This window comes from Aptenodytes patagonicus, chromosome 5 (genome assembly GCF_965638725.1).
Source record: "Aptenodytes patagonicus chromosome 5, bAptPat1.pri.cur, whole genome shotgun sequence".
Lineage (NCBI taxonomy): Eukaryota > Metazoa > Chordata > Aves > Sphenisciformes > Spheniscidae > Aptenodytes > Aptenodytes patagonicus.
The window spans coordinates 12718198-12742039 of record NC_134953.1 but is presented as its reverse complement, the minus strand read 5'-3'; the positions used below and the strand labels follow the sequence as shown (position 1 = coordinate 12742039).

The 23842-nt window shown below is 41.5% G+C and overlaps 2 protein-coding genes across 7 annotated transcripts in view; both read left to right on the top strand.

Moving 5' to 3' along the window:
• The window catches only part of ERCC6 (ERCC excision repair 6, chromatin remodeling factor), a 50996-nt gene extending 40744 nt beyond the window's left edge, over nucleotides 1-10252 (top strand). For 5 of the 6 annotated variants that reach the window (XM_076338697.1, XM_076338699.1, XM_076338698.1 and 2 more), the window contains 9 exons: nucleotides 324-542; nucleotides 1316-1426; nucleotides 1864-1983; nucleotides 3057-3151; nucleotides 5045-5190; nucleotides 5273-6004; nucleotides 6625-6826; nucleotides 7142-7220; nucleotides 7666-10252. In XM_076338697.1, coding sequence (XP_076194812.1) covers nucleotides 324-542; nucleotides 1316-1426; nucleotides 1864-1983; nucleotides 3057-3151; nucleotides 5045-5190; nucleotides 5273-6004; nucleotides 6625-6826; nucleotides 7142-7220; nucleotides 7666-8094 — 2133 coding nt within the window. In that variant the 3' untranslated portion in view covers nucleotides 8095-10252. The remainder of the gene's footprint in view (nucleotides 1-323; nucleotides 543-1315; nucleotides 1427-1863; nucleotides 1984-3056; nucleotides 3152-5044; nucleotides 5191-5272; nucleotides 6005-6624; nucleotides 6827-7141; nucleotides 7221-7665) is intronic. The other variant, XM_076338701.1, reaches the window with a different exon arrangement.
• A 6914-nt stretch (nucleotides 10253-17166) lies between these two features.
• On the top strand, nucleotides 17167-22170 carry LOC143160362 (bone morphogenetic protein 7-like). Its single transcript, XM_076338084.1, has 5 exons — nucleotides 17167-17461; nucleotides 17689-17828; nucleotides 18588-18704; nucleotides 19851-20052; nucleotides 21722-22170. Exons 1-5 carry the CDS (start codon nucleotides 17167-17169, stop codon nucleotides 22168-22170), a joined length of 1203 nt encoding a protein of 400 aa, XP_076194199.1.
• The last annotated feature ends 1672 nt before the right edge of the window (nucleotides 22171-23842 follow it).

Here is a 23842-nt window from a genome sequence, read left to right as displayed (position 1 = left end):
GAAAAATCTGACTGTGAGTTACAGCTAGGGACTGCTTTTGCTAATGTGGAAGCTGTTGCAGAATTCTCTTAACATTGTCACCAGAATAGGCTCACAAGAACATAAAATTTCATTGACCTTCTCTTGTACTGATTTTTCCTAAAACTTTGCATGAAACGAGTATTAGCGTCCATTGGCTTCTCTAAAGAGCAAACCACTATTAAAAACAAACTTCTTGGTGATGACTGGATTAATCCATTGCTGTTTATTTTTCTCAACCGCAACCCATATAGATACAAGTATTTATCAAGAAAATAAAAATATTTTTCTCCTGTGTTCTTTAGATTTTCTCAGGACTAGTAGCTTTGAGAAAGATTTGCAACCACCCTGACCTCTTCTCTGGTGGTCCCACGAATTTGAAGGGTGTACCAAATGCTGAAGTGGAGGAAGCAGATCAGTTTGGATATTGGAAACGTTCTGGAAAAATGATAGTGGTAGAATCCTTGCTGAAAATATGGCACAAGCAAGGTCACAGAGTGTTGTTTTTTACTCAGTCAAGACAGGTAAGATGAGCTCATTGTTTTTAGTTTTAGTTATTACTAAAACTAAAAAATTGCATGTGTGTGTCCCAACAAGACTTGTAATTAGAACCACTTTCATAGTGTCCTTCTCAGAAAATTAACATCTAATTGAAAAAAATACTAAGATGACTAATGTCTTTGGAATAATTGGAGACCAGTTCCCAAGCTCAGTAAGCTTTGCTGGAATGAGAGCGTGTTGTGGCAGTGTTGCCCAAATTCAATATACTGGGTCAAAGCTTGTATCAGTTGTACCCATATAATACCAGGCTGAAGCAGTGGTGAATGTATTTATTGTCCCTACTGTGTAGTTTCAGGATAGAAACTACCAAGTCAGTTTGCTCACTCTGTTTAGTGCATGTGCACACCTAATCCTCAGAATTATGTGCTTTCGGCCAGTAGCACAGACAGTGACCTTCATTTGTTTTCCCTATGTATTCATGATTTTGTCTTGCTTCCGTGGATTCCCTTGGAATGCTGCACCATTTACCTGGTTAATTGTCTTGAGACCATGGCTCTGGACTTCCCAAACCAAGCACAAACATTCCACTTGTGCATTCAGCAGTGAAATAGCTACTTTCCCCCCCCCAATTACATAAGTTAATGAATTTTCTGCTCATTTAAGATTCGAAAGTTTTTAGTCGTCATCTTGTTTGTTTGATTGGCACTGCAGTTAGTACCAGAAATTCTTATGACTTGATCAGACAGTCGCTCAGTCTTCACGTCTGGATTTCATTAAATTTTTTCCATCACAACAGATGCTGCACATACTTGAAGACTTTGTGAGACACAGAAACTATTCCTACCTCAGGATGGATGGCACCACAACAATAGCTTCCAGACAGCCCCTTATAACAAGATATAATGAGGTGAGATGTTGCATCCCACACACTAATGCCTATTAGTGAGTATGGTTGAGTTCTTGCATTCCTTTTTGGTCTGTTTTTAACCATACTACTTCAGGTTTGAGACACAAAACTGGGGAGTTCAGTCAAATGAAACCACTTTCTTTGTGAGAGGGGAAAAAAGTCATCACTTTTTTCACACTTAAGTTGGATTTTCTGCTAAGAATAAAAACACAGTTGAAAAGAGGGAAAAGAAATTTTATTGGACGACAGTAAATGAAATTTAGATCAAACTACTTTTATTTGTCAAAAGAGATATTAGGCAAACAAGGAAATGTATTCCTTCTCTTGGCTCCCTTTGCATCTGTGCAAATAACACTGATAATTTTTTTTGTTTCCTGGATTCTTTTATCTTGTACTTTGGTAATTCTTGCTTTAGTAAATTCTCTCTCGTGTTATAGGACAAATCCGTATTTATTTTTCTTCTAACAACTCGTGTTGGTGGCATTGGAGTTAACTTGACTGGTGCTGACAGGGTTATTATTTATGATCCTGACTGGAATCCCAGTACAGACACACAGGTGAGTTTGGTTCATTACATTCCATTTACCAGCTTAAGTTGAAATAAAACTGAAGATGGAATGACATTTATCTCCTCAAATAGTGCTAAAGCACTATGTTGCTCTTCCCTAAGTTGCTGTTCCCAGCAATGGTCGCTTAGGGTGCAGTTCCACGTTATGATTACTCTTGTGGCAAAGCCAATTTAAGTGGTTCCCACCACATCCCCTTTACGCTGTTATACCTTACCACTCTTCAATATTGTCGATTCATATAGTCTGTTTAGAGTGTAGCCAAACAAACAGTTGAAATGGCCTGGGGTTTTTTTAAATAAACAAACAAACTAGATGTTTCTGAAGGGAAAGTACAGCTATGCAAACTCTTGAACAGGCATGACTGTTCATGGTGGCAATGCAGGGTAAGAAAAGGAGAACAACTGTTGCTTAAATTGTCTTTGTCACTAAATAATGATATGTAGCTATGCCCTTAGAAGCTGCTGTTAAGCCAATATCTTAAAGAAGTTTTTCTTTATCTGATGGTATGATGACACTCTGGTTTATCAGATCCCTTAACAGTATATGGGGCTTACGTGTTTGAGAGGAAAAAACTATTTTTGATGGAAATCCTACATAGCTCTGAGATCTGCAAGTGTGTAGTCTGACCTAGAGTGGTCTGTTTTAGTGGTTGGTTCAAGATGTTTGTAGGAAAGCTTCCAGTTAAGAAAAAGAAGACAAGTTCAAAGGAAATTTGTATATTAAAGCTCTATTGTGAAATAGATCCCTTTTGGAATAAGTCTATATAAAGTACATATCCTAGATACGAGTTCTAATTTTAACATAATTTATTTTTTGAGATTTTTTGCATAGATTTCATGGTACAGTTGGAGACTTGTCTTTTTACATATGTAAACTTTCTAAATTGTTTTCCTCTCCTGCTGAGTTAGTTGTCCTAATGCTGTAGAAATACCACAGCTATGTAACTTCTTGAACTATTTGTTAAATGTCTGAACTAGGTTTGAAACAGTGGTATCGATAGCTCTCTGTCAAACACATGTCTAAGAGGCTAATGTCTGGTAACCAAACCTTTTGTGTTCCAGGCTCGGGAACGTGCTTGGAGAATAGGCCAAAAGAAACAGGTGACTGTATATAGGCTTCTCACTGCGGGTACTATTGAAGAGAAGATATACCACAGGTCAGTGAGAACGATTCCTTGGATACAGCCGTATGCTCAAGAAAATGTTTGCAGCAAATCTGTGGTGGTGTAACAGTGACATACCTGTGCATGTGGACACATGGCTTGTAACCCCCAACCTTGGTCATGATGGGCACGTCACGGAAAACTTTTAAAAATTTCTGCTGAGAAATGGGCCTTCTTCTAATATTAGACTCCCAGCTGCAGGGCTGTGCTGCTGCCTCTCTGGCTCCAAGACCCACATGCTAAATATACCTCATCAATCTGTTCCAGCAGCTGTGTCCAGCACATCCAGAATTCACTGTAAATGAGAGAGTATGAGGCATCGACAGGAAAAAATGAGCCCCTTACTCAGAACAGGAGACTCAATAAGCCTGAAATGCAAATTGAAATCAACAAGTTCTTTATATTGTCCTTAGGATGTATAAAGATGTATGTGGTACATACATCCATTTACTACTCTGCAAACCCAATTTTATTTTATTCCCAAATCATTCCAAAGTGAGAGAATTAAATCCCAAGAACCACCAGTCATTTTCACGTTATTTATTCCAAAATGTAGCTAAAGCCTTAAAATGCTTGTATTTCGAAATCAATGAAATCTTTTTGTTTTGCTTTCCCATTCAGCTTTCTCAGTAGTTAGCTTCACTCACATGAATTCCAAATGAATGTACACGGGAATCCTCTGCCTAGGCATTACTCTTTAGAACTGGAATATCCTCTTTGAAAACGCAGGTGAATGAAAAACTCTAAACAATGAAATACCCACACTTATTGAGTGCCTTTTTTAATCTGTTTTACCACATGGATACAAAACATCCGCTGTTGATTGGCTTGCGTCCCTCTGGCATACTTCTGTTTGAACAACACTGACCACATCAAGGAAGTGGGCTCTAGGGGTCAGGACAGCCATCAGGAATTCATTTATTTCCAGAACAGTGCAATGGACTTTGAACTTTAAGCAAGGTGTCTTTTCTCTTTGCCTGTGTTTTCTTCCCTGCAAATATGTGATCATCCTTGCAGGAAGCTATGAAGCTCAGTTAATTCTTAAAAACTTTAGTGTCTTCTGATGGGTGCACTACAGTAGCTGGCACCTATGTTTAAACTTAGTTTTTGCCAACTGCATTTAAAAATAGTTTCCCTGCTTAATGCCAGCAGAGCCAAAACCATGATAAAAACACTTCTTGAGATCTGATTTCCAGCTTTATTTAGGGGTGTATTTTTTGTACAGGAAAATAGCGCCTAGAACTTGCAATCAAAAGCTATGTAGTACAAACATGTCATAGAAGTAGATTTACCAATACTAGAAGAGTTTTTGCAGCTTAGTTCTCCCCCAAATTTGTTCTTTCAGTCCTCTGCAGGTGGGCTCTTTTCTCCCTTCCTCTAAACCACGTCTGATTTCCCTTTTCAGTGGTTGTCATCCAGTCATCACCATCAGACTGAGCTACTCTGCTTCTTTTGATTCCTCCAACCAATTGAACCGTTAAAATGTTGTCATTTTAACAAGCTCTTGTTTTTCTTTCAGGAGCTTTCCGATAGTTTTATTGTAATATATACAAGCTTTTCAATTTTAATGGACAAAAAAAATTCTAGCTGTGAAGTTATTTATTGCTTAGTTAAGGGATGCCTCATAGGATGTTTCAGGATGGTGGTTACCTGTTGTGTTATGGGGTTGTTGCAAAACAATAAATCCCTGTGTTTAACAATTTAGTTGGTTGTTTGAAAGTTACTAACTCAAGATTGTCTTCTGGAAACTAACATCATCTTCCCACTGCTTAATTGTTCTGCAGGGTAACATTTGTGCTTATACAGTTTTCTGTTTAAGTACTGTATTCAGTACTTAAACATAGCTAGACATTGTTTCATGCACAAAGTACTTTTTTTCTTTTTTAGACAAATCTTCAAACAGTTTTTAACGAACAGAGTGCTGAAAGACCCTAAGCAGAGGCGCTTTTTCAAATCCAATGACCTTTATGAACTTTTTACTCTGAGCAGCCCAGATGTGTCTCAGGGGACAGAAACAAGTGCAATTTTTGCAGGTACACATTTATTTCTATTTGTACAAAAGAAAAAATGTTTGAAGTGTTTGATAAATGGATACTAATTTCATTCATCCCTCAGGTACTGGTTCAGATGTTCAAGTCCCAAAACACCAATTGAAACGGAAACTTGAAAAGCCACCTGATAATGACACTTGTAAAGGTGATCTCCATCTTACAGAAAGCAGCTCACCGAAGTACAGCAAGTCATCCAATTCCTACTCAGCCACCCACGTGACAAATTCTTCTTCTAAAGCAATAGAGACAAGTGAGGAAACCAAAGGAAATTTGGAAGCCTTGGACCAAAATAGCTATGCAAAAGATAATGCACAAGCTGCTACTGCTATAAATTCATTGAATAAAAGCAAGGAGGAAAGCTTGGAAAGAGCTGACAAATCTATGTACCAGTCATTGCCAGGTGATGCAGGGTCTTCAGAGAATGCCAAATGTCTGAATACCGTGGTGGCTGATGAAGTACATGGAGCAGCTAATGCAAATATCAAGGGAGATTTTAGCCTTACATGTAGTGCAGCTGGCTTTTGGGAAAAGCAGGTTGCTAAAACTGAAGATGGGCAATTAGATAATAGTCATTATAAACGTACCTCAAAAACAAAGCACAGGGTGGATATTCTGTCACATGAGAGCCACAAAGATAAATCTAAAAAGAAACATCACAAAGATGCCAAATTTGAAGGAGAGCGCGTTCCTCATCTCGTGAAACAAAAGCGATACAGAAGGGAGAACAGTGAAGAGAAGGAGGAAGACTCAAAGAAAAATGATGATTACGTCTTGGAGAAACTTTTCAAAAAATCAGGTAACCGTTGTTATTTGGCTGCTCAACAGTGTCAGACTATTTAAACAGAGGTATATAAAACTTACGCAAGTGAGAGAAGGAGCAGTTCTGTTACTCTAATGGTTAGAGCTACAACACAAAACGTGTTTTATCTTTTCTGTTACTGTAGTGAAACATTAAAATGTTCATCGTTGAAACGCTCTGGTTATGAATGTGCTCATTACCTTGGCACAAACATTTCAGAGAGATGCGCAGCCTTCCAGAAACGCTTCTGGATATAGAAGTAATGCAGTGTTTCTTCTGGAAATAAGGATGTAACCAACCTTCATTTACACAAGGGTTTCACTTCTGTCTGTCCTGTCCGTAACAATAGAAATGATGGATTTACCCACATAATTGCCAAGTCTGTTGTGAATAATGATCTCATCAGCACACCAGAAGTGGCTTGCTGTCAAATTGATTGCTTAACTGATAGAAGGGGGTTCTCTTGTTAGAAACGACTATACTGAAGTGCTGAATATAATCAACCTGAAAAAGGAAAAATGCGATTGTGGCATTCACTTAAATGGTGAATATTTAATTTTATAGATAACCATGTAAATTAACAGATGTCCTCCTTCACCTTTTCTTCTGGTTTTTAGGGGTACACAGTGTTATGAAGCATGATGCCATTATGGAAGCTTCCAGTGCAGATCACGTGCTGGTGGAAGCAGAAGCAAACAGAGTAGCTCAGGACGCCTTAAGAGCCTTAAAAGTCTCTCGACAGCGATGTTTAGGAGCTGCTTCTGGTGTGCCAACCTGGACAGGCATGAGTGGTCTTTCAGGTGCACCATCAGGAATAAAGTAAGTTCAGTTCTCACACTGCTTTTCCAAAAATCGAAGAGTTCCTTAAGATGCTATGGATTTATCTTTTTTTTGCACTTGGTATTTGCAGTAACATGTATCAAAGTGGAGTTTCACGTTTTATATTTAATAAAGACATGAAGGCGTATTATAAGCCTAGAAAGTCCATTCTGAAGTACAAAGAAAGCATTATTGTTGCACAGCAGAGGAGAGAGTTTGGCAGAGGGCTCTTGAGAACCCTAAAACTTTGGCAAAACTATCCTAATCGTTTTGGGAAGGATGTTTTATAGAGTTAATTCTTTTGTGGGTTTTTAGAAGTCGATTTGGTCAAAAAAGAAACCCCATGCTGCTTTCTTCACATTCCACTTGTGTATCACCTGCAAAGAAGTGCAAGGTAAGAGACACAAGCTAACGTTTCTCTTTTAATAGCTGATATATGTGAAATGTTCTGATTTATGCAACAAATCTGATTTATGCTGTAGATGTGTCTCATACCCATTTGTCATATGATTATGTAGAATTCTAGAATTTTTAGTCACCCATTAATTTGATTTTTCATGTTTTGATATAGCATCTTGATGAAGTGTAATTCGATACAGCAGTCACAAATTGCAGCATGGTCTGGTTTATCTGTCTCAAGACCAGCAATGCTTTTCTTTCGCTTCCTAAGTTCTAAAGTTGAGACCAGAACATATTACCTCTTTATTGTGTATTTCAGATGACTAGCTTCTGAGTGTTCATGTTTGTTATTTAAGTCTAAACAGCAGGCGGATTTTGTTCAACAGATTCCGTGGATCTCAAAATCCAACTTTCTCCATAGTCTGTATGTTTATTTGCAGGATGCGGATACAATAAAGAAAGAAAATGTAAAGAAGTGTAGTTCCAATGGGCACTTTGATGGAAAATCTGGAGAATCGTCATCCAGCGCACTAGACTCTTCATCTTTATTAGCTAAGATGAGGGCAAGAAACCACCTTATTTTACCACAACAGACAGGGAATGAGGGAGATGAGAATCATCAGCAAGCACCTGCCCCAGCCCCAGGTTCAACAGAATACGATGAGCTGCTCGTGGATGTGCGTAACTTCATAGCGTTCCAGGCCCGCGTGAACGGCGAGGCTAGCACTCAGGAGCTACTGCAGGAATTTGAGTCCAAACTGCCTGTGGCGCAGTCCTGCGTCTTTAGAGAACTTCTCCGCAATCTCTGCACCTTCCATAGGAGCCCGAATGGTGAAGGTGTCTGGAGGCTAAAGCCAGAATTCCGCTGACCTTTGTCAAGGGAAGGCACCTGTCTGTGTGCTCGGCCACGACTCTTTTTCCAAGGACTTACTGTTTGTCTTTTAAAATGAGGAATTATTTTGTATTTATGATTTAATAATTGACTCGAGCAGTCAGCGGTTGCCTGACTGCAACCATAAGCAGTGCTTGTTGCAGGCTCAGAGCTAACTTAATTTCTGATTTACACTATTTATATGAAAGTGCCATCTACCTCATAGATGAAACAATACAAAATATCAGCACCTTTTCTTTAAAAGAAATCTTAACATAGATGGGATGAAGAATACATACTGACTTTTTATTGCAATAAGAACCATGGATGTTGCTGTGGGTTGTAAGACTTCTATTTGATTTCTGTGAAATTCCAAGAACTTCCTCAATTTTCTGTATGTTACTTGAATCGTCATGGGGCACGCAGTGTACCATCAAAAAAAAAAAAGAGGAGGAGGAGATGATAGTGGTCAGCATGAGAGATTCACTTGTACCAACACGTGCATCAAAATCATTGTATGACACTTTCATCAGTAGTGAGAATTTTGTTTTAATATCGGTGCTTTCATTGTTGCCAGCATCTAGCATATGCAGTGTAACTTACATCGCTAATTAACTTGGGAAATAATTCTGCTGCCATGGTGGTTTACTCACAAAAAAAATGGAAAGCCTGGCAGAATGTTGAGATGACGGACAGTTGATAATTATGGAAAACGTGTTCTATCACGGAAAACCCATTTACACCATAATTGTCAATTCGGTTACAGTCCCATACACCACTGGCAATTGCTTGGTACGCTATTTCTTACCACTGAGGTGACAGTAAGTGTTATGTTTGTCACAGGTTGTGGACTGATAATTGAAATCCCATGAAATGTTCATGGGTCTCACTGTAATTTATGTCAAAAACTTCCCAGTTCCCTGTTAGCACTTAAAATTTTATGCCTTGACAAAGACTGAGGTGTTAGTTGGTCAGAGGGGGAATGGTTTCACTGTATTTTACTAAACATAATCACTTTTGGCCAGAGACATAATTGGAGCATATACAGAAGTTACAGGTTATACCTATTCTGTAGATAGAGAAAATCTCAGCCTTCCTGACAGTCAGACAAGTTCTAATACCCATTTTCTTCGAAGGAAGGAAGGAAGGATTGGATTATTTGTAGCAAACCCAAGTACTACACTGGGTCTGTCTTCAAGGTACTAGTGTGCTACATAAGGAAATCTTAAGGGAGAAAAATTGATAGATTTTGAGAAGAAAACCACATTCTTGCAGCAACGTTAAATTACTGTATGGCTTAAACTAGGAGCAGTTAAATATGCCTAATGTCCTTCCTATCCCTAAGCTATTGAGAAAAGGGAAAGCTGAGCTACTTTTAGATTTTTTTTTTTTTTTGTTCAGTGTGACGGTATCTTGTTTACTTCAAGTGGAAGTACAAATATTGAAAGATGAATGGTGAAGCAAGAATACAAACTGTTACTTTGTTCTCGTAAAGAAAGCCGTCAAGATTCTTCAGTGGCTTTTCCTCTTGTTTTTGCTCGGTGCTAAAGGATCTGTAGAGATTTGTAAAAAGTGGTGCCCCGCTGTTTCAGTAACTGGTCAGTTGGCTTTTCACAGACTGGAGTTGGAGAGGGCAGACAGTCCAAGAATCTGTTTCTTTTCCTCATGGCATTTGAAGGTGGGACTGTTGCACCTTTTCCTGACGTCTCTTTTTCTGATCCCGTTTATATTCACTTACATTCCCTCTTTCAGGAGAAGGATGAAACCAGGAATCTACGCTGCAATTACAAAACACTTCAAAAATTGCAGATCTGTTGATATGACTTAAAATGGATCAGTAAAAGAGTAAAAACAAACTGATTTTGCTGTTCTCTCCAAAGCTATAGGGAATTTTAATTGGGTTTGGGTGTCATGCCCCCACGCATCCCTATGCCCCAGGAACAAACCAGGAATTCAGCTGTCAGCAAAGCTGCTGCTGCCACCTTAGCTGTCAGTTCTGGTGTCCTGTTTTGTTTACTACTTCCAATCTTAGAGACATAGTTCCTGTACTAAGGAAAGTTTGCAGCTTCTTGCTGATCTGTTAATGTGAATGGACTTGCATGTGCTTTTTATAAACCCTTGGCTTTTATGGACTTATTAAAAAAGCAAAACCAGAAGTCTGTTCTAGAAGTCTTCTTTGGGGGCGGGGGGAAGAATGGGGTGGGGGAGCCATTTTTGCTGTATAGTGTGGCTCTGACTAAATGATTCAGGTTGTCTTTAAGTACATTTCCGTTTTTCATACAACTTCAAATTATGCATCCTAGCAACTAGATTTTTTTCCCAGTACTAGCTTTTGTTTAAAATGTTTAAAAGACTGAATGAATGTTAGTATAATACTCAAGAAAATATTTTTAAGTATTTCACCTCAAAAGTGTATGTGATTAAAGGTCTACAGGCTGATTTATAGGTAAAAGTTGTTCTGGAATATAATATAGCTGCTATACATTTTAAAGTAGAAGAGTTATTTCAGAATAATCCTACTTTTATTCCACAAAGCATTATCTGATTTCTTGTTTGTTTAGCTTTACCTGTGTAAAGTGAATTCCTTTTACATCTTCAAAGAATATCTGAAACAATTCCTGACTACTGATATTGCATAGTCAAACATGTTTACCATTAAATAGCTTATAGATACGTAATATTTTTAAAAGCTTGTATTTTAGCCTTCTCAGTTTTCAAGTATTCAATGCTGTAGTTGGTAGTTGCTGCTTTATTTGTGCACGATTCCAAAAATCACTCACATGGAATACTTGTATTTTTATAGTTTGTTTTCTTACCTCAGTAAGAAGGGGATAAAGAACAATCAAAATACTACAGATGTTAATTTAGGAATCAAGTTGAAAAAAATCATTAAATCTTATTAAGGAAAGACATTTCAGCATGAAACAGTGAGTATAATCTTAAAATTAAAAAAAAAAAGTATATCACAAGGAACTACTGAAAATTTCTTTCCTATAAAGATGCTAAAAGCTGAGCACCATGCTACTCCAAAAATGTCAGGCCAGTGTAGATGATGTGACCTACTACCCACACAGCTCAGCGGACAAATGCAGTTGAACAAAAATTTAGAAAGCTAAATAGCAAAAACTTGGGATTGTTCTGTAAGTGGTTATGGGGACACCCGTTTGGGTAAAATGTGCTGCACTGGTACCTTAACAGCAGAAGTTGAAACTTAACCATAATTGTTCCTTCTGGTTTCAAACCATATTTGTGAAGGGGGAGGTAAAATAACTCTTGCTTTGTTTATTAAGATGTTTCCCTTCCTCCCCCATCCCATCCTCCTTTTACATTCTTCCAGGTGTTTATTCTCCTGGGTTTGTCCTTTTGCTGAACACTTAAGTCTTGTATAGCCAACCCGCTCGTCTCTGGTCTAAGAACTAAACTCTGACCTAGAGAAAAGAGATCCTGCTAAAGGTTGAAGGCATTTGACTCTTCTGAACAATAATGACCCACCACAAAAGAAATCTTAGCAAGATGCTGAATGGATAGATTGATAGAAATGGTGATTAAAAATGGAGAGGTGTATTTTTAAATCCGTAACTTCATACTGTGGCTCAGCCTCTTCTCAAAGGGCTACACCATGTGGAGAATTGAGTCTACTACAGCTAATAAATGTTATCCTCCCAAGTAAAGCTGTAGAGAATTGGGCTTTTACATCTGTAAGTTTTGGCTTCAGATGATAGTCACCTATAGACGGTTGTACTCAAGTCACAAGGTCAACTTCGCTTTTGATTCCAAGATTGCTAAACTTGGCTAATTTTGACTGTCTTCTAGTAGTGCAATTCTCTGCCCTTCAAGAAGCTACAACAGAAGGGGCAAGGCTTTCGAAAGGACTTGGTGGGCTTTTTGTTGTTGTTCATACAATCCTGCAGCACTTCCCTTCTTTGAGCTACTGAGTCATTAGGACTAAGAAGTTTCCAGTTCCTCAGCTGTTGTAAATGCAGCTCCACTGGCATGGGTGGGCTGATGCTGTTCCTCGAGGACCTAGCCTTCTGATACTAGCCTTCATCAGAGCCAAAAAGCGTGTTATTTGGGATGCTGCTCGTACGTGATTTGAAACAGCCACAGAATGTTAGCCTTTCTCCAGTTTCTGTGTGCTTATTGATACTGCTGTATGGAAAGGACAATTAGAGGTGAGTTGCGTTCCTGAAAAGGGATAGCCTGTTGCACAGGTTTTTGGCTGATTTGCACAAAGAATAATCTTGTGGTGTCCATTTTTGGCTGAACTCCAGATACAGTTTGAGATGTGCTTTTCAAAAATCATGGAGGTAGGTGATGGCAATGATTTTAGCAGCCATCTGAAGAGACCTTTGTGTCTTGATTCCCCAGCTGAAGTTGTGTTTGAAGTGCACTTGGTTATACTGATGTTAGTCTGCAATTGAATCAGGGCTTTTTTGCTCATCTACCAATTAACTCAGTTAATACTGCCAGGACCCGTAATGCCCCATCACTAGTATGTAAAGAAAAAGCTCTTCACAGAGGGAGACTGTTTTGCATTTGCGAAGTCTGAACAGATACACAAATTCTGTTCAGTAAACAATGATACCACTGTGTAACTGAAAATGAGAGGGGAATCCTCGTAACAGCATTGGTGGGGAAGGAGGGGATTTTCCAATAGATTTTAAAATGTTACACATTGAGATCTATCAAAAAAAAAAATCCACATGTAATGATATACCATACTTTCTCAGTGACAAAGATATCCAGGCAAGCATCGCATAACTAGAAAAAGCAGTGTGAAAGTTATTGTTACAGGACGCATCCTTCAGAGAAAGCTGTCACAGGAAGCAGTAATTTAAGCAATTAATTTGACAAAACAGTCTTAGAGAAAAGACTAACTTGACTAAAGCTCTTTCAAAAAGGTAACACTTTTCTCCAACATAAAATAATTTTATTTTTAAAAGAAGGAACTGTGTAGATGGATAATAAAATTGGTGGGATAGTACCTGACTTGCATTCTTTTTGCATACTGCTGGGATTCCTATGTCAGATCTAGTAATAAGTTTAAGCAGTTTTCTCTCTTGGAGGGAGGAGGTGTTGAGGAACAGCCGTATCTCAGTGGTTTAGCAAGGAAGGACGATGCAGTGTCTCTTGTGCTGGTGGTGGCTGTGCTTTCTCAAATGATACATAAAGATGATGAAAAGATTAGCTGTGAAGAGACCCCGTAGCAGCTTTATCCAAACTTGGCTTACTCCCAATGTATGGACCAAGAAATTACTTAAACCGTGAGGAAAAATTAGGAAGGAATTAAGTTAGGTAGCATAGTCACTGAGATGGTTTAAAATGTGGAATAATCTACCTGTTTGGTCTTTTAGGAGCAGGGGGATCTGGATTCTCCTACTATAAACCTCTGGGTGACTTTGGATGCGGTACTATACTGCCTGCTGCATTGGTTTCCCCATCTGACGCATGCAGTCTTTCGGGGAAGGTAAGAAATCTTTCAAGTCCTTTGGAAGTGCTTCAGGAAATGACAGCACGGTACAAAGAAGTCCTGGTTGGAAAAACAGGTAACATGGCATTTTACTGTCTAGATCATTAATTCAGCAGCTGTAGTTTACACAAAACTATCATACAAAATTGCTGAGAGTCCAGTTTTTGAAGGGCTTGAGTAGGGCACATGTCTTGGAGCCAGGATGTGCTGGCAAGTCTGCACTTGGGAGTTTATCTCCTCTGGGAGAGGTATTTATATATTAGATACATGGTAAAAACACTCTCTGCTACTTAAGGCCATTTATAACTTCCCTGTTCCAACATTCAAGCTAAATGCTGAATACACGCTTACCAACTCAATGGCTCTCTCCATCTACCCAGCCCTCAAGGGGCTATTCTAGGCTCTGGGGTGACGTCAACACTCCTACTTCACACGATATCACTGATGTGGTACAGTCCTGTACCTTCAGCTGAGACTTAGAAGATGAAGCTTTCCTCAGTAATTCTTAAGTTTTGTTGGTGAGCCTGGTTTTGCTGCCTCTACTATCATTAACAGTAAAGAGAAGTCTGACATCTTTCACGCAAGGGTCGTTCCTCTCTTCTTTTTTAAATGGGTCTAAGACAGCTGCTGTGAAGTGAGTGAAATACCTTGTGTTCTTGCTCCCTGCCTGCAAAAGCCACAGTGTCTTCACTGTGCAGTGCATCATTGCTGTGTTCAGGGAGCAGAAAACTACTCTCTTTTTTCCAGAAAGATCTGTTGTGAGTCACTAAACTAGGAACTACAGAACCTGCACAGAGCGTGTACGGAAAAGTGTCAGGCAGCTGTGTTGAGAAAGAAGCAACTTCCAGCCTGCTCTATCCACTAGTTTCTTATTGTTTGTGCTAACATGAAATTAATGGGAGAAGGGAGAGCATGTTCTGAGCTGAGCTCTTCATTTCTGAACGGCAGGGTTGGACTTGCATTTAAGTCCCACCTTGCTAAGGTTCTGAAATGCACAATGAAGGCTCCCAAGTAAATTTTGCTGTGCCCGCTAATGATACCATGCGATAACCATGCTTTTTCAATATTGCTGTCCCATATTAATTATAATGGCATTAAAGATGATATGGCAGGCCACATAATAAATCCCACCGTTCTTACCCATAAGCTATACCTGAAAACCAGGTGATTTTGAACTCTTCAGACCCTCCAAGCTGTTTATCCAGTCATTTGAGAGAGGGAGAAAGAAAAGCAATGCCAATGCTGAACTCTTTAGAGAATCCACCTAAAATTTTAAGTCGTTAACTATCTATCATAGTTCCCTACAGATTCCCCGCTTTTCCTGGGCTCCCAAAGCCACACTGCTCACAACACGTAAATTGAGAGAACCTATTTTTATTGTACAGAACAGGGAGGTTGAAGCCTTGCGCTAATTGCAAACCAGTATATAGTATCATCAGCGGAGCTATGACCAGCTCCAGCATAAGGCTTACATAAGCGGTGAGTCATAGTGTCTTACGAAAGAATAGGGAGCGAGGTTTTCATTATGTTGTTTGCCTAATCAGAAATATGAAAATAAAAGAACACAGCACTCAGTGGGTTACGTTTGGCTAACTGTAGGCTGGTATTTCTGCAGTCGCACTACTATGATTGAGGCATTTCGTTGTTTGTGGTCCCAGCTTATATTAAACAGAGAGGATTTTTTCATAAATCTTTGCCTCTAAGGCAGAGTTAAGGTTGTTTGGGAACCCTAGCTATGTGTTTCCAGACATTAATGTCTGGAAGCAGCACCATGAGAGTAAAAATGGAGGTATATGCCTAGGGAGGATACTAGGAGTAAATGAAGAGGCCCAAGGGCGGGGTAGGATAAGATAAGATGCTTATCCTTCTTCACTGAAGAAGCAGTGGAACGGAAGCAAAGCTTTTAGGATGACTGAAAAACAGTCTAGTGATGATTTCTCATATCTTACTAGTCTCTTTCCATGCTCTCAGGCAGGTAGTTGAATGGATATTGCTTTATCCAGCACTGTTGTTAGCCATGAGCTGAGATACATACAGCCCTTAGAAGACAACTGGAGAGTTTTGAGGATCAAAGTTGGCTGTAGCTTTATGTGCAGCAACAGTGCTCTTTACACTGGTCTGATTAACCCATCACTGCTTCTCATTTTCCTCCATCAGTCCTCTGCACCTCATGTGGCAAACTGGATCAGCAAGCTTGTCTCCTCGTGAAAAAAAACATAGCAATAGTAACTATCCAAATGTTCTTTCAAACATATGGCTACAATAGCTGAAGGCTGGAACGAGTGACAGTAGGAGGGAGTCTGGAGCTGAAGAGCCGCATGGCCAACTGCCCTAGGGACTTCAGCTTTGGAGCAGCAAAAGGTGAGTGCTTCCTGTATCAGAGCAGTTTGAACAATCCAGATTAAACCTTTTTTTTTTTTTTTTCCCTGCAAATGGCTAATTTGGGAGCGGGTGGAGCTGTAGCCTCTTCGTCACCACCTCATTCCCCTATGGGCCCACATGCTTGCTCAGTGCAAGTACTCCTCTCTAACATAGTGTGCCTAAGCAGAAGGAGCCAGAGGACATTTCTACCTGCCCCATAACCCCCTAACCTTTGCTTTCCTGCCTGGAAAGGGAACACGGGGCCGTGTGGCACAAGCAGAACAGGCACTGCTGCGTGAACCATCAGGAATGTATAATTGCTCCTCAGTAAGTTGCCAGACTGCCTTAAAAAGGACTAGTATGCAGGATGCTTAGGGTTTGGGTTTGTTTCGTTTTGTTTGGGGTTTGTTTGGGGTTTTTTTTTGGGGGGGGGAGGGGGAGGTGGAACTCCCTTCATCAACCAAAGGGGGGGGAAAGGCAAATTACTGAAAGCTGTTTCAGTTTGGGAATTATTTAAGCCTTAAAATAGCTTTTCAGAATGCGTATGTCTCCCCCCATCTTCGAAGCTTACTTCGAAGCTCGGCTGCTCCTGCTGCATTGCAATAGCAGAAAGCCGGACTCTGCCCCTATCCCCTCACCCTGGGCAGCTCCAGGGCCGGAGCTAGAGACTGGTGTAACCGCAGGCTCCGTCCTGCAGCAGGGCCGAGCCCACCCTGGTACCTGGGCCCGCACCGGGGCGGGGGGGGATTCTGTGGGCTGCGAAGCTGGAAGATACAGGGGCTCACGCTCATTTTCACGCGTACGTTTTATTGCCGTGGCAACGACAGGAAACAGCACCTGGGATCAGCAACGCCCAAATCAAAGCCTTTTTTAAAAAAGTAAATTTAAAGAATAAGATCCTCACAAGTGCGGTTTTCTTTGCAGACACTTGGCTTCCCCTGAAACCGACAAGCCGTTGCCCGGCCGGCGGCCCTCTGATGTTGACGAGCGAGCGGCGGTGCCCCACTGAGCCTTTAAGGGGCCTTAATGGCCCGGGCGAGGCGCGGCCGCCCACCCCCGGGGGAAGCGGCCGTCGGGGCTGAGCACCCTGCCCAGCGCTCCCCGCGCTCGCCTCGCCGCCCTCAGCCTTGGCGGGCCGGGGCCCGCGGAAGGGCCGCTGCCCCCTCACCCCAGCGCGGTCACAGCCGCGAAGCGGCGCGGGGCACCCGAGGCGGCCTTCCCGAGCCAACGCCGCCGGCCATGGCGGCCCGCCGGCCGTGGCTGTGGCTGTGGCTGGGCCTGGCCTGGCTGCTGAGCCTGCCGGCGGCGAGGGGCCTGCCCCTGGCCCCCGGCCCGCGGGACGAGGTCCTGGCGGCGGCCTTGCAGCGGCTGCGGGAGGTGTTCGACATCGAGGAGCTGCCGCCCGACGTCCTGCCCCGCAAGAAGCCGCCCCAGTTCATGGTGGATCTCTTCAACAAGGTGGCCGACGCCAACGGCATCACCCGCGCCCCGGGGCTGCTGGAGGGCGACGTGGTGCGCAGCTTCGAGGACCGAGGTGGGCCGGGGCGGGGGGCGGCGGGGGCCGAGCCGAGAGGCGAATCCCCCGCAGCGGAGCAGCGGCGGCATTTCCCGAGCGGGGGAGCGGCCTCCGTGCCCGCTGCGCAGCCCCTTCACCTCCCGCTTCGCGTCCCCCCTGCGGACCCGGCAGCCGCTATGGAAAACGCGGGGGTACGGCTTATTTTGCGGGGTCTTGCCTGGCTCCTAAAGGCGGCTCTTTTCCAGTTCACGTGGACCAGTACCGCTTCTACTTCGACATCAGCGCGATGGAGAAGGGCGAGCAGGTGCTGAAAGCCGAGTTGAGGGTCTTCAAGCTGAAGAGGACACATGTGTCTAGAAGGTCTGACGTGAAACACTTTTGCAAAGTAAGTGGGGAAACAATCTGTCAAGTAAACGCTTACTTGTGCTTTCGTTGTTAATAATACTGAAAATGAGGAGTGCGACCATTTACCACATAAACCTGCTGTATTTTTGTTTTTATTTGATTGTCGTCCTCACTTTTTCTTTGCCTCCAGCATGCCAAGAAGTAGACTCAAGGTTTTTGCTTTGGCAGTACGCTGTCCTTCGCGCACTATGGCAGTGAGCTATCCTACAGATACCTATGTCGTACCTATCTCAAACCATACCGTATTTTTCTGGGTTTTGAGACGTTTTGAAACTCGAATCGAAATTTATCTGCTTGAGCCGCTCTAAAAAATAGTAATAGCAATCAGGGATTCATAGGAAAATGGGGCAGGTGAGGACTCTGACGTTAAGCGTATCTGTTCCTTTGGCAAAAGGCAGGATTGGACTTTTTGCAAACCTGAAGACAAAGACGTGGAGGAACAGAAGACTTTCATGGTATCACATGTTCAAAACAGAAGGAAAAGGGATGGTCAGGATATTTTTCTATAGAATCAAACAGTCCAGTATCCCGCCTCTGAACACATCAAGAAGTAGATGTATGTAGCGATACTTGTTTCTCTGTTAAACCGCCCAAAAACTACTTTTTGCCTGGTTTAGAATGATGGTACAGTTTTACAGCTATGATGTAGCAGAAATGTGCATAATCGTCATCCTCCTTGTTTTGCTGGAAGAACAATTGGTTTCATTTCTTACTGTTTTGTTGTATTGCTCGCATCAAGGTGGAAGTGTATGAGCTCATGGAGAGTGGAAGTAAGCCACAAAACAGCCATCTCGTTGCATCAAGATTATTGTCCCTGTACACAGAAGGCTGGGAAGTATTCAACGTCACGCAGACAGTAAGCAGAGAATTCTGACTTAATTTTAATCATAAATCTCTTAAGGTGACAGTCGGCTCATAACTCCAGCATTGCCCTTATGCTGGGTTTTGTGGTCAATTCAAACTGAAGGACAGCAGCAGAGGGAGAAGCTTTCTCTCTGCACTTAAAAGTATACGTGGTGCTAGCTGAATTAAAGGAGAAGTGTTTATATACTGCTAGCAGCACAGGCACGATGAGAATTGAGTAACCCAAACCTAGTCGATAGGAGGGACATCAGGCCAAGTATGTCATTGTGATTAAAACACGTTAGTCCTTAGGCTGCCAGAGGAGATGGCATTGATTGAGTGCTAAGAGTAGGTTTTCATTTCTCCTTTTTATTCTGGTGGCATTACTACAGAGCAGATGTGCAGCGTGCTTTAACGTTGTGCTTCTGGAATTTTTTCATTTAACTTCCTCTGTAGACTTCTTTATTTGTTAGTTTCAAGATTTGTTTTGCAGATAAACTATAACAGTATGTGAATGCCTTTCCATAGCAAACAAATAAACGTGATTTTAAACATACGGTTTCTTGGGTTTAAATCTGTACTCCCGGACAGTGTTTTTTGTTGCCTAAGCTTTATGGTCAGACTGAACAGCATGCTTGCATGATTGGTTGAGTTGCATCTTAAGTCATGATAGCCCTGCTTGAGAATGGCCTGGCCTTATCTATTAGTCTGTAATTATAACAATTAGATAAAGTAAATTTGCTTGATTGCAAGCTAATTTCTTCAAATGCCATGTTTGTTAGATTTAAATGAGTTTTAATGGTATGGAAAGTCTGGAGAGTTCATATTACTCAGTTATTAAGATTGCTATAAAAAAAAAATCCTGGCTAAAGTCAGAGAGGATTTATTTTAATGTTAATTTTAACTCCTAGACCCATCTATTCACTAGTAAATTCTCTGAAATTAATTATCTTCCTGTAAATGTAGCTTTGTATTTTTAAATGTTGAGTACTGGTTTAAGTATTAAACTCCATTGAGTCTCAACTATACAGTTACCTCACTTCTGTGACACTCTCATAGCTTGTTGCCTGTTCCCTTTTCCTAATAGAAACATTGCTTAATCATAATGCTGTCATAGGAATATTGAAACAGAATTTTTTCATTTCCCTTTCATTACCAGGTTTCCAAGTGGGTTGGAAACAGCAGCTCCAACCATGGCTTTTTGATAACTACAACACATGTATTTAACAACAGAATTGAGCACAACCTGGTTAAGTTTGCTAAGAGCCAGGGCGTTTTGCAGGAGAGTAGAAATGCTCTCCTTGTCCTCTTCACCAACAGTAACAAACGGAGGTCTTCCAGCTTTGTACCCTCTTCCACAAGTAAGTTCACACGACAGCAGCAGCTGTGTTACAATATGAACTCCCTGTTCATCTTCTGTTACCTTCTGCTGCCTCATGCATACCTCATCTCGGTATTTACTTGCAGCGTTGAACAGGTTTGAAGTTCAGCTTTGTCACTGATCAGAGTTTGATTTGGTAGTTCTTGCTAGTAGGTCACCCAGCATCTTAAGTTGCCTCCCCCCTCAGAAAAACTCTGTTTGCAGGAAATATTCATAAAGCCTAGGGGGAGTCTGGTTTATTTTGTTTGTAAAGGGGTGGGAGTTCTATTTTTTTAAATTACTATTTATGTTATTTTTGTGGTGGTGAAGTTTGCAGGAAACTTGTGGATTAGGTTTAGGCTAAAAAAACTCAGTGACCTGGAAAACTTTGTGAAAATGCTGGTAAAGCAACTGTAAGTAGAGTTATTAAGTGCAGTTTTCAAGAGTGGAAGAGGTTGTTAAATAAGCAATTTAAACCTCTCTGTCCTTGGCTTGGTTTTTAAGCACCTATTTAACTTCAGTGTCTAATTAGCATTGTGACTAAAGGCTTTCATCAAAGACAACGCCCTCATCCCTTAACTTACAAAACACCGTGTCTTACCTCTCCCACTGGTCTTCCAGTAAAACCAACTAAGGCCGGATTTTAGAGCCTGATAAATGCAAAGAGCACAAGCTGGGAGGAGGGGCAAAAATGATTCTGTTTTGAAGGGTTTTCTGGTAAACGATTGCATTTGCACATTAGAAAGAAACTAGGTAGGACTTGCATCAATATTAAGAAGTAGGTGGTGAAACTGATGAAAAACAAAAATGAGGCTGGCCTGTTTATTTTTGTTTTCCAAAGAAAATTTTTATAGTGAAATCCTCAATCCCAGTTTAATGAGCATCAAGCTCCGTATGGGATACTGCGCCAGGATTGAGAAATTGATATCCGTTTCTCAATGAAGAAACTCCCTAGACCTGCCGGTTGTTTGCGGTCAGTGAATCTGCGCAGATTGTTCTTCTACCAGCCTGTATATCGGTGGTTTTCAGCCTCTGTACATGGATCTTGAGGTCTCCGTGGACATTTATTGAGACTTCTCTGAAGATACTTTAAGAAAGCAAACTTATTGTCAGTAAGCTTCATTCTCTAGCAGAGTTCCATAAACCTGGTGGTAATTTTTTCAGATCCAAAAATTGAAAAATACTTTTAAAAATATTACTCTACAGGAACACACGCTGTTTTGCAAGCCTATGAGTAGTTTCTGGGAGGAGAATACTGGAGAGAGAAAAAGGCTGTGATCTCCACCCTCTGTTAGCACTGCTCGGCATGATGTGTGTTGTAGGAGTGGCCATATAAAGACCATTAATACTATTCTGACCAGATTCAGCCCTGAAAAGGGCCTGTGGAGTTCACAGAATGTATTTAGTATATCACTGAGCTTCTCCTTTGTATTTCTGCTGAGTTGGGGCCTTTCAGGCCACAAAGTGAAACACGAGATTTGGCAGTTTTTGAAATATGGCTGAAATGGCAATTGAATACACACCTCTTCCGGTACTTCCACAGTTAAATGTCATTTTAAAATCTACTCTGAAGACTTTGATGTAGATTTATGGAATAGACTTTCATGCAGACTACTGTACTTAGGAAATGAATTTCTTTTGAGAAAGATTAACACGCAACTTCCTTTCAGAACTAAAGGTGAACCCTGCCAAAAATGATGCTTCACGTGTGCCTCGTGAAACTCGGATCATCGAAAGCAGCAACGCAAGCCTGAGCAGGAGACCTCGAGCTGCTGCAACCCCTTCTGCCAAAAGCCAGGTAACAGCATGTCATCGAAGGGAACTCTACGTTGACTTCCGTGCTATTGGCTGGTCAGGTTGGATTATTTACCCAAGTGGATACAATGCATTTTATTGCAGAGGATCCTGTCTCTTCCCCCTGGGGGAAAGTCTAAATGCAACAAACCATGCTACAGTTCAGTCCATAGTCCACACACTTAAACTGTCTCAAGATGTCAGCACGCCCTGCTGTGTGCCAGATGAATTGAAGTCCCTCAATCTTCTTTACTTTGATGACAAAGAGAATGTGGTCCTTAAAAATTACAAAGACATGGTGGCAACAAGGTGTGGTTGTCATTAGCAGGACCTTTTTTTTTGTCTGCATTTGGCATGCACCTGGATTCAGTTCCCCATTTGCCACTGAAGATACCAAAGGAGATGGCATTTCAGTTCACAGGGCAGGAGACCCAGAAACTCAGCTGTGCTTCAGGTCCTTCTCCCCTCACCATGGCTGTGTGGAAAGGCGTTTAAGGCTGGCTTTCGAAGAGCCATGAGCTTCTGGAGGGTATGCTGACCTGCATGGAGAGCTCTTTGAGTGCCTGTACACCAGAGGAAACCATTAAAAACAGGAACTTGCTATGTGAGGGAGTAGAAACACATTAAGTTGAGCGTTCAAATTAAGGCTTTGTTCTGTATATTGAGGCTCAAAATTTCCTATGATTTAACAGGCATGGTATCCTGCCTCAATCCAGGACGGGGTGCAGGTCTCTTAGTAACACAGCCTTACTCAGTTTTGACTGCATGATCCAGTGGGGATGTACACTCCTACGTAGAGCTTTCAGGATAAGCGTTTGCCCAGAGCTAATCTCAGAGGCCTCTACCTTCTGCAGCTCATGCGTTACCTGGAAATGCACTTCTCCCCCCTGTTCTTTATGCAGCTCTACCAAATGCAGAGACCTCCTTGTAAGTCCCCTGGGACTTGCTAGCCAGTCTGAGGGAACACACAGGTCAGCATTTGTCTGGGAATCAGCAAACTTGGCTTCTGACTCAGGGCCGCACCTCTGTATGATGAAGGGTCAGCCAGTCTCCCTCTTTGTAAAATCATTCTCTTCCACCATGGTCTGCTGCGGCTGTTAGGCTGTGTGGCAGCAGAGATTGCCTTTGTGTATTTATATAGTGGCCGTACAATGGGATCCTAAGATTGGGTCAGAATCCCCATAGTTTAGCAGGAAGAAAGAAGAACACTAAGCTTTGGAGGTCTGTGAGAACATGCTGGATGCTGGCCTGGTCCTGTATCTGAGGCAAGTTTGACGGAAAGTACTCACTGATTCCCTTCCATTCTTCCTTGGAGCATAGGACTTAGACTTGGAAGGGGCCCACTGAGGTCTTTCAGTCTTGCTACAATTTAGTGCAGGTAACCAGCCCATTGCAGTTCCTCAATCAACTCACTGAGTTGTAACTTAAGCCTGGTTAGGTTTCTTGTCTCCATTAATCCTTGAAGGAGGCTGACTTCCCACAAAACGTGACGTCTCCCATGGGTAGAAGCTTCATGGAGAATTTTTTTACTCCAATGAGATTTTACAAAAAAAAAAAAAAAAAAATTATGTAAATGTTTTTCTTTCTGTAAATACTTATGTCTGTAATAAATTTATTTTATTTAAAACCCAAACACTTGGAGTATATTAACTTAATCTGTAATATAAAATGTTAATTTCCAAATAAATGTAATGTAACATTGGTCTGTTTTTTTGTGTTGTATTTGAACCTCCTTCCTAGAGTCATGAATCAAATACTTTTCCAGAAGGGAGGGTGTTCCCAATGGCTTCAGTCCTCTGACTCCATGTCAAGGAGTATAATGAATGGATAAGCAGAATAGATGTGTTTTCCTTCAGGGAGGATCCAGTAATTATTCCTGAAGTGAAACTCGCATTGAAGTTTCTTGTAATCACTTGAGTTAGGCATAGAGATTAAAGCCCTTCAAGGTTGGTCACGTGTGGTGCTCGTAACAGAGCCTACCTCACGGAGGTCCTGAA

Excerpts from the sequence above, each read along its gene's own strand:
- LOC143160362 (XM_076338084.1), top strand. The coding sequence starts at position 17,167 with ATGGCGGCCCGCCGGCCGTGGCTGTGGCTGTGGCTGGGCCTGGCCTGG. Across the intron at positions 17,462-17,688 it reads GCGCAGCTTCGAGGACCGAG|TTCACGTGGACCAGTACCGC; the intron begins GTGGGCCGGGGC and ends GCTCTTTTCCAG. Across the intron at positions 20,053-21,721 it reads CTTTGTACCCTCTTCCACAA|AACTAAAGGTGAACCCTGCC; the intron begins GTAAGTTCACAC and ends ACTTCCTTTCAG.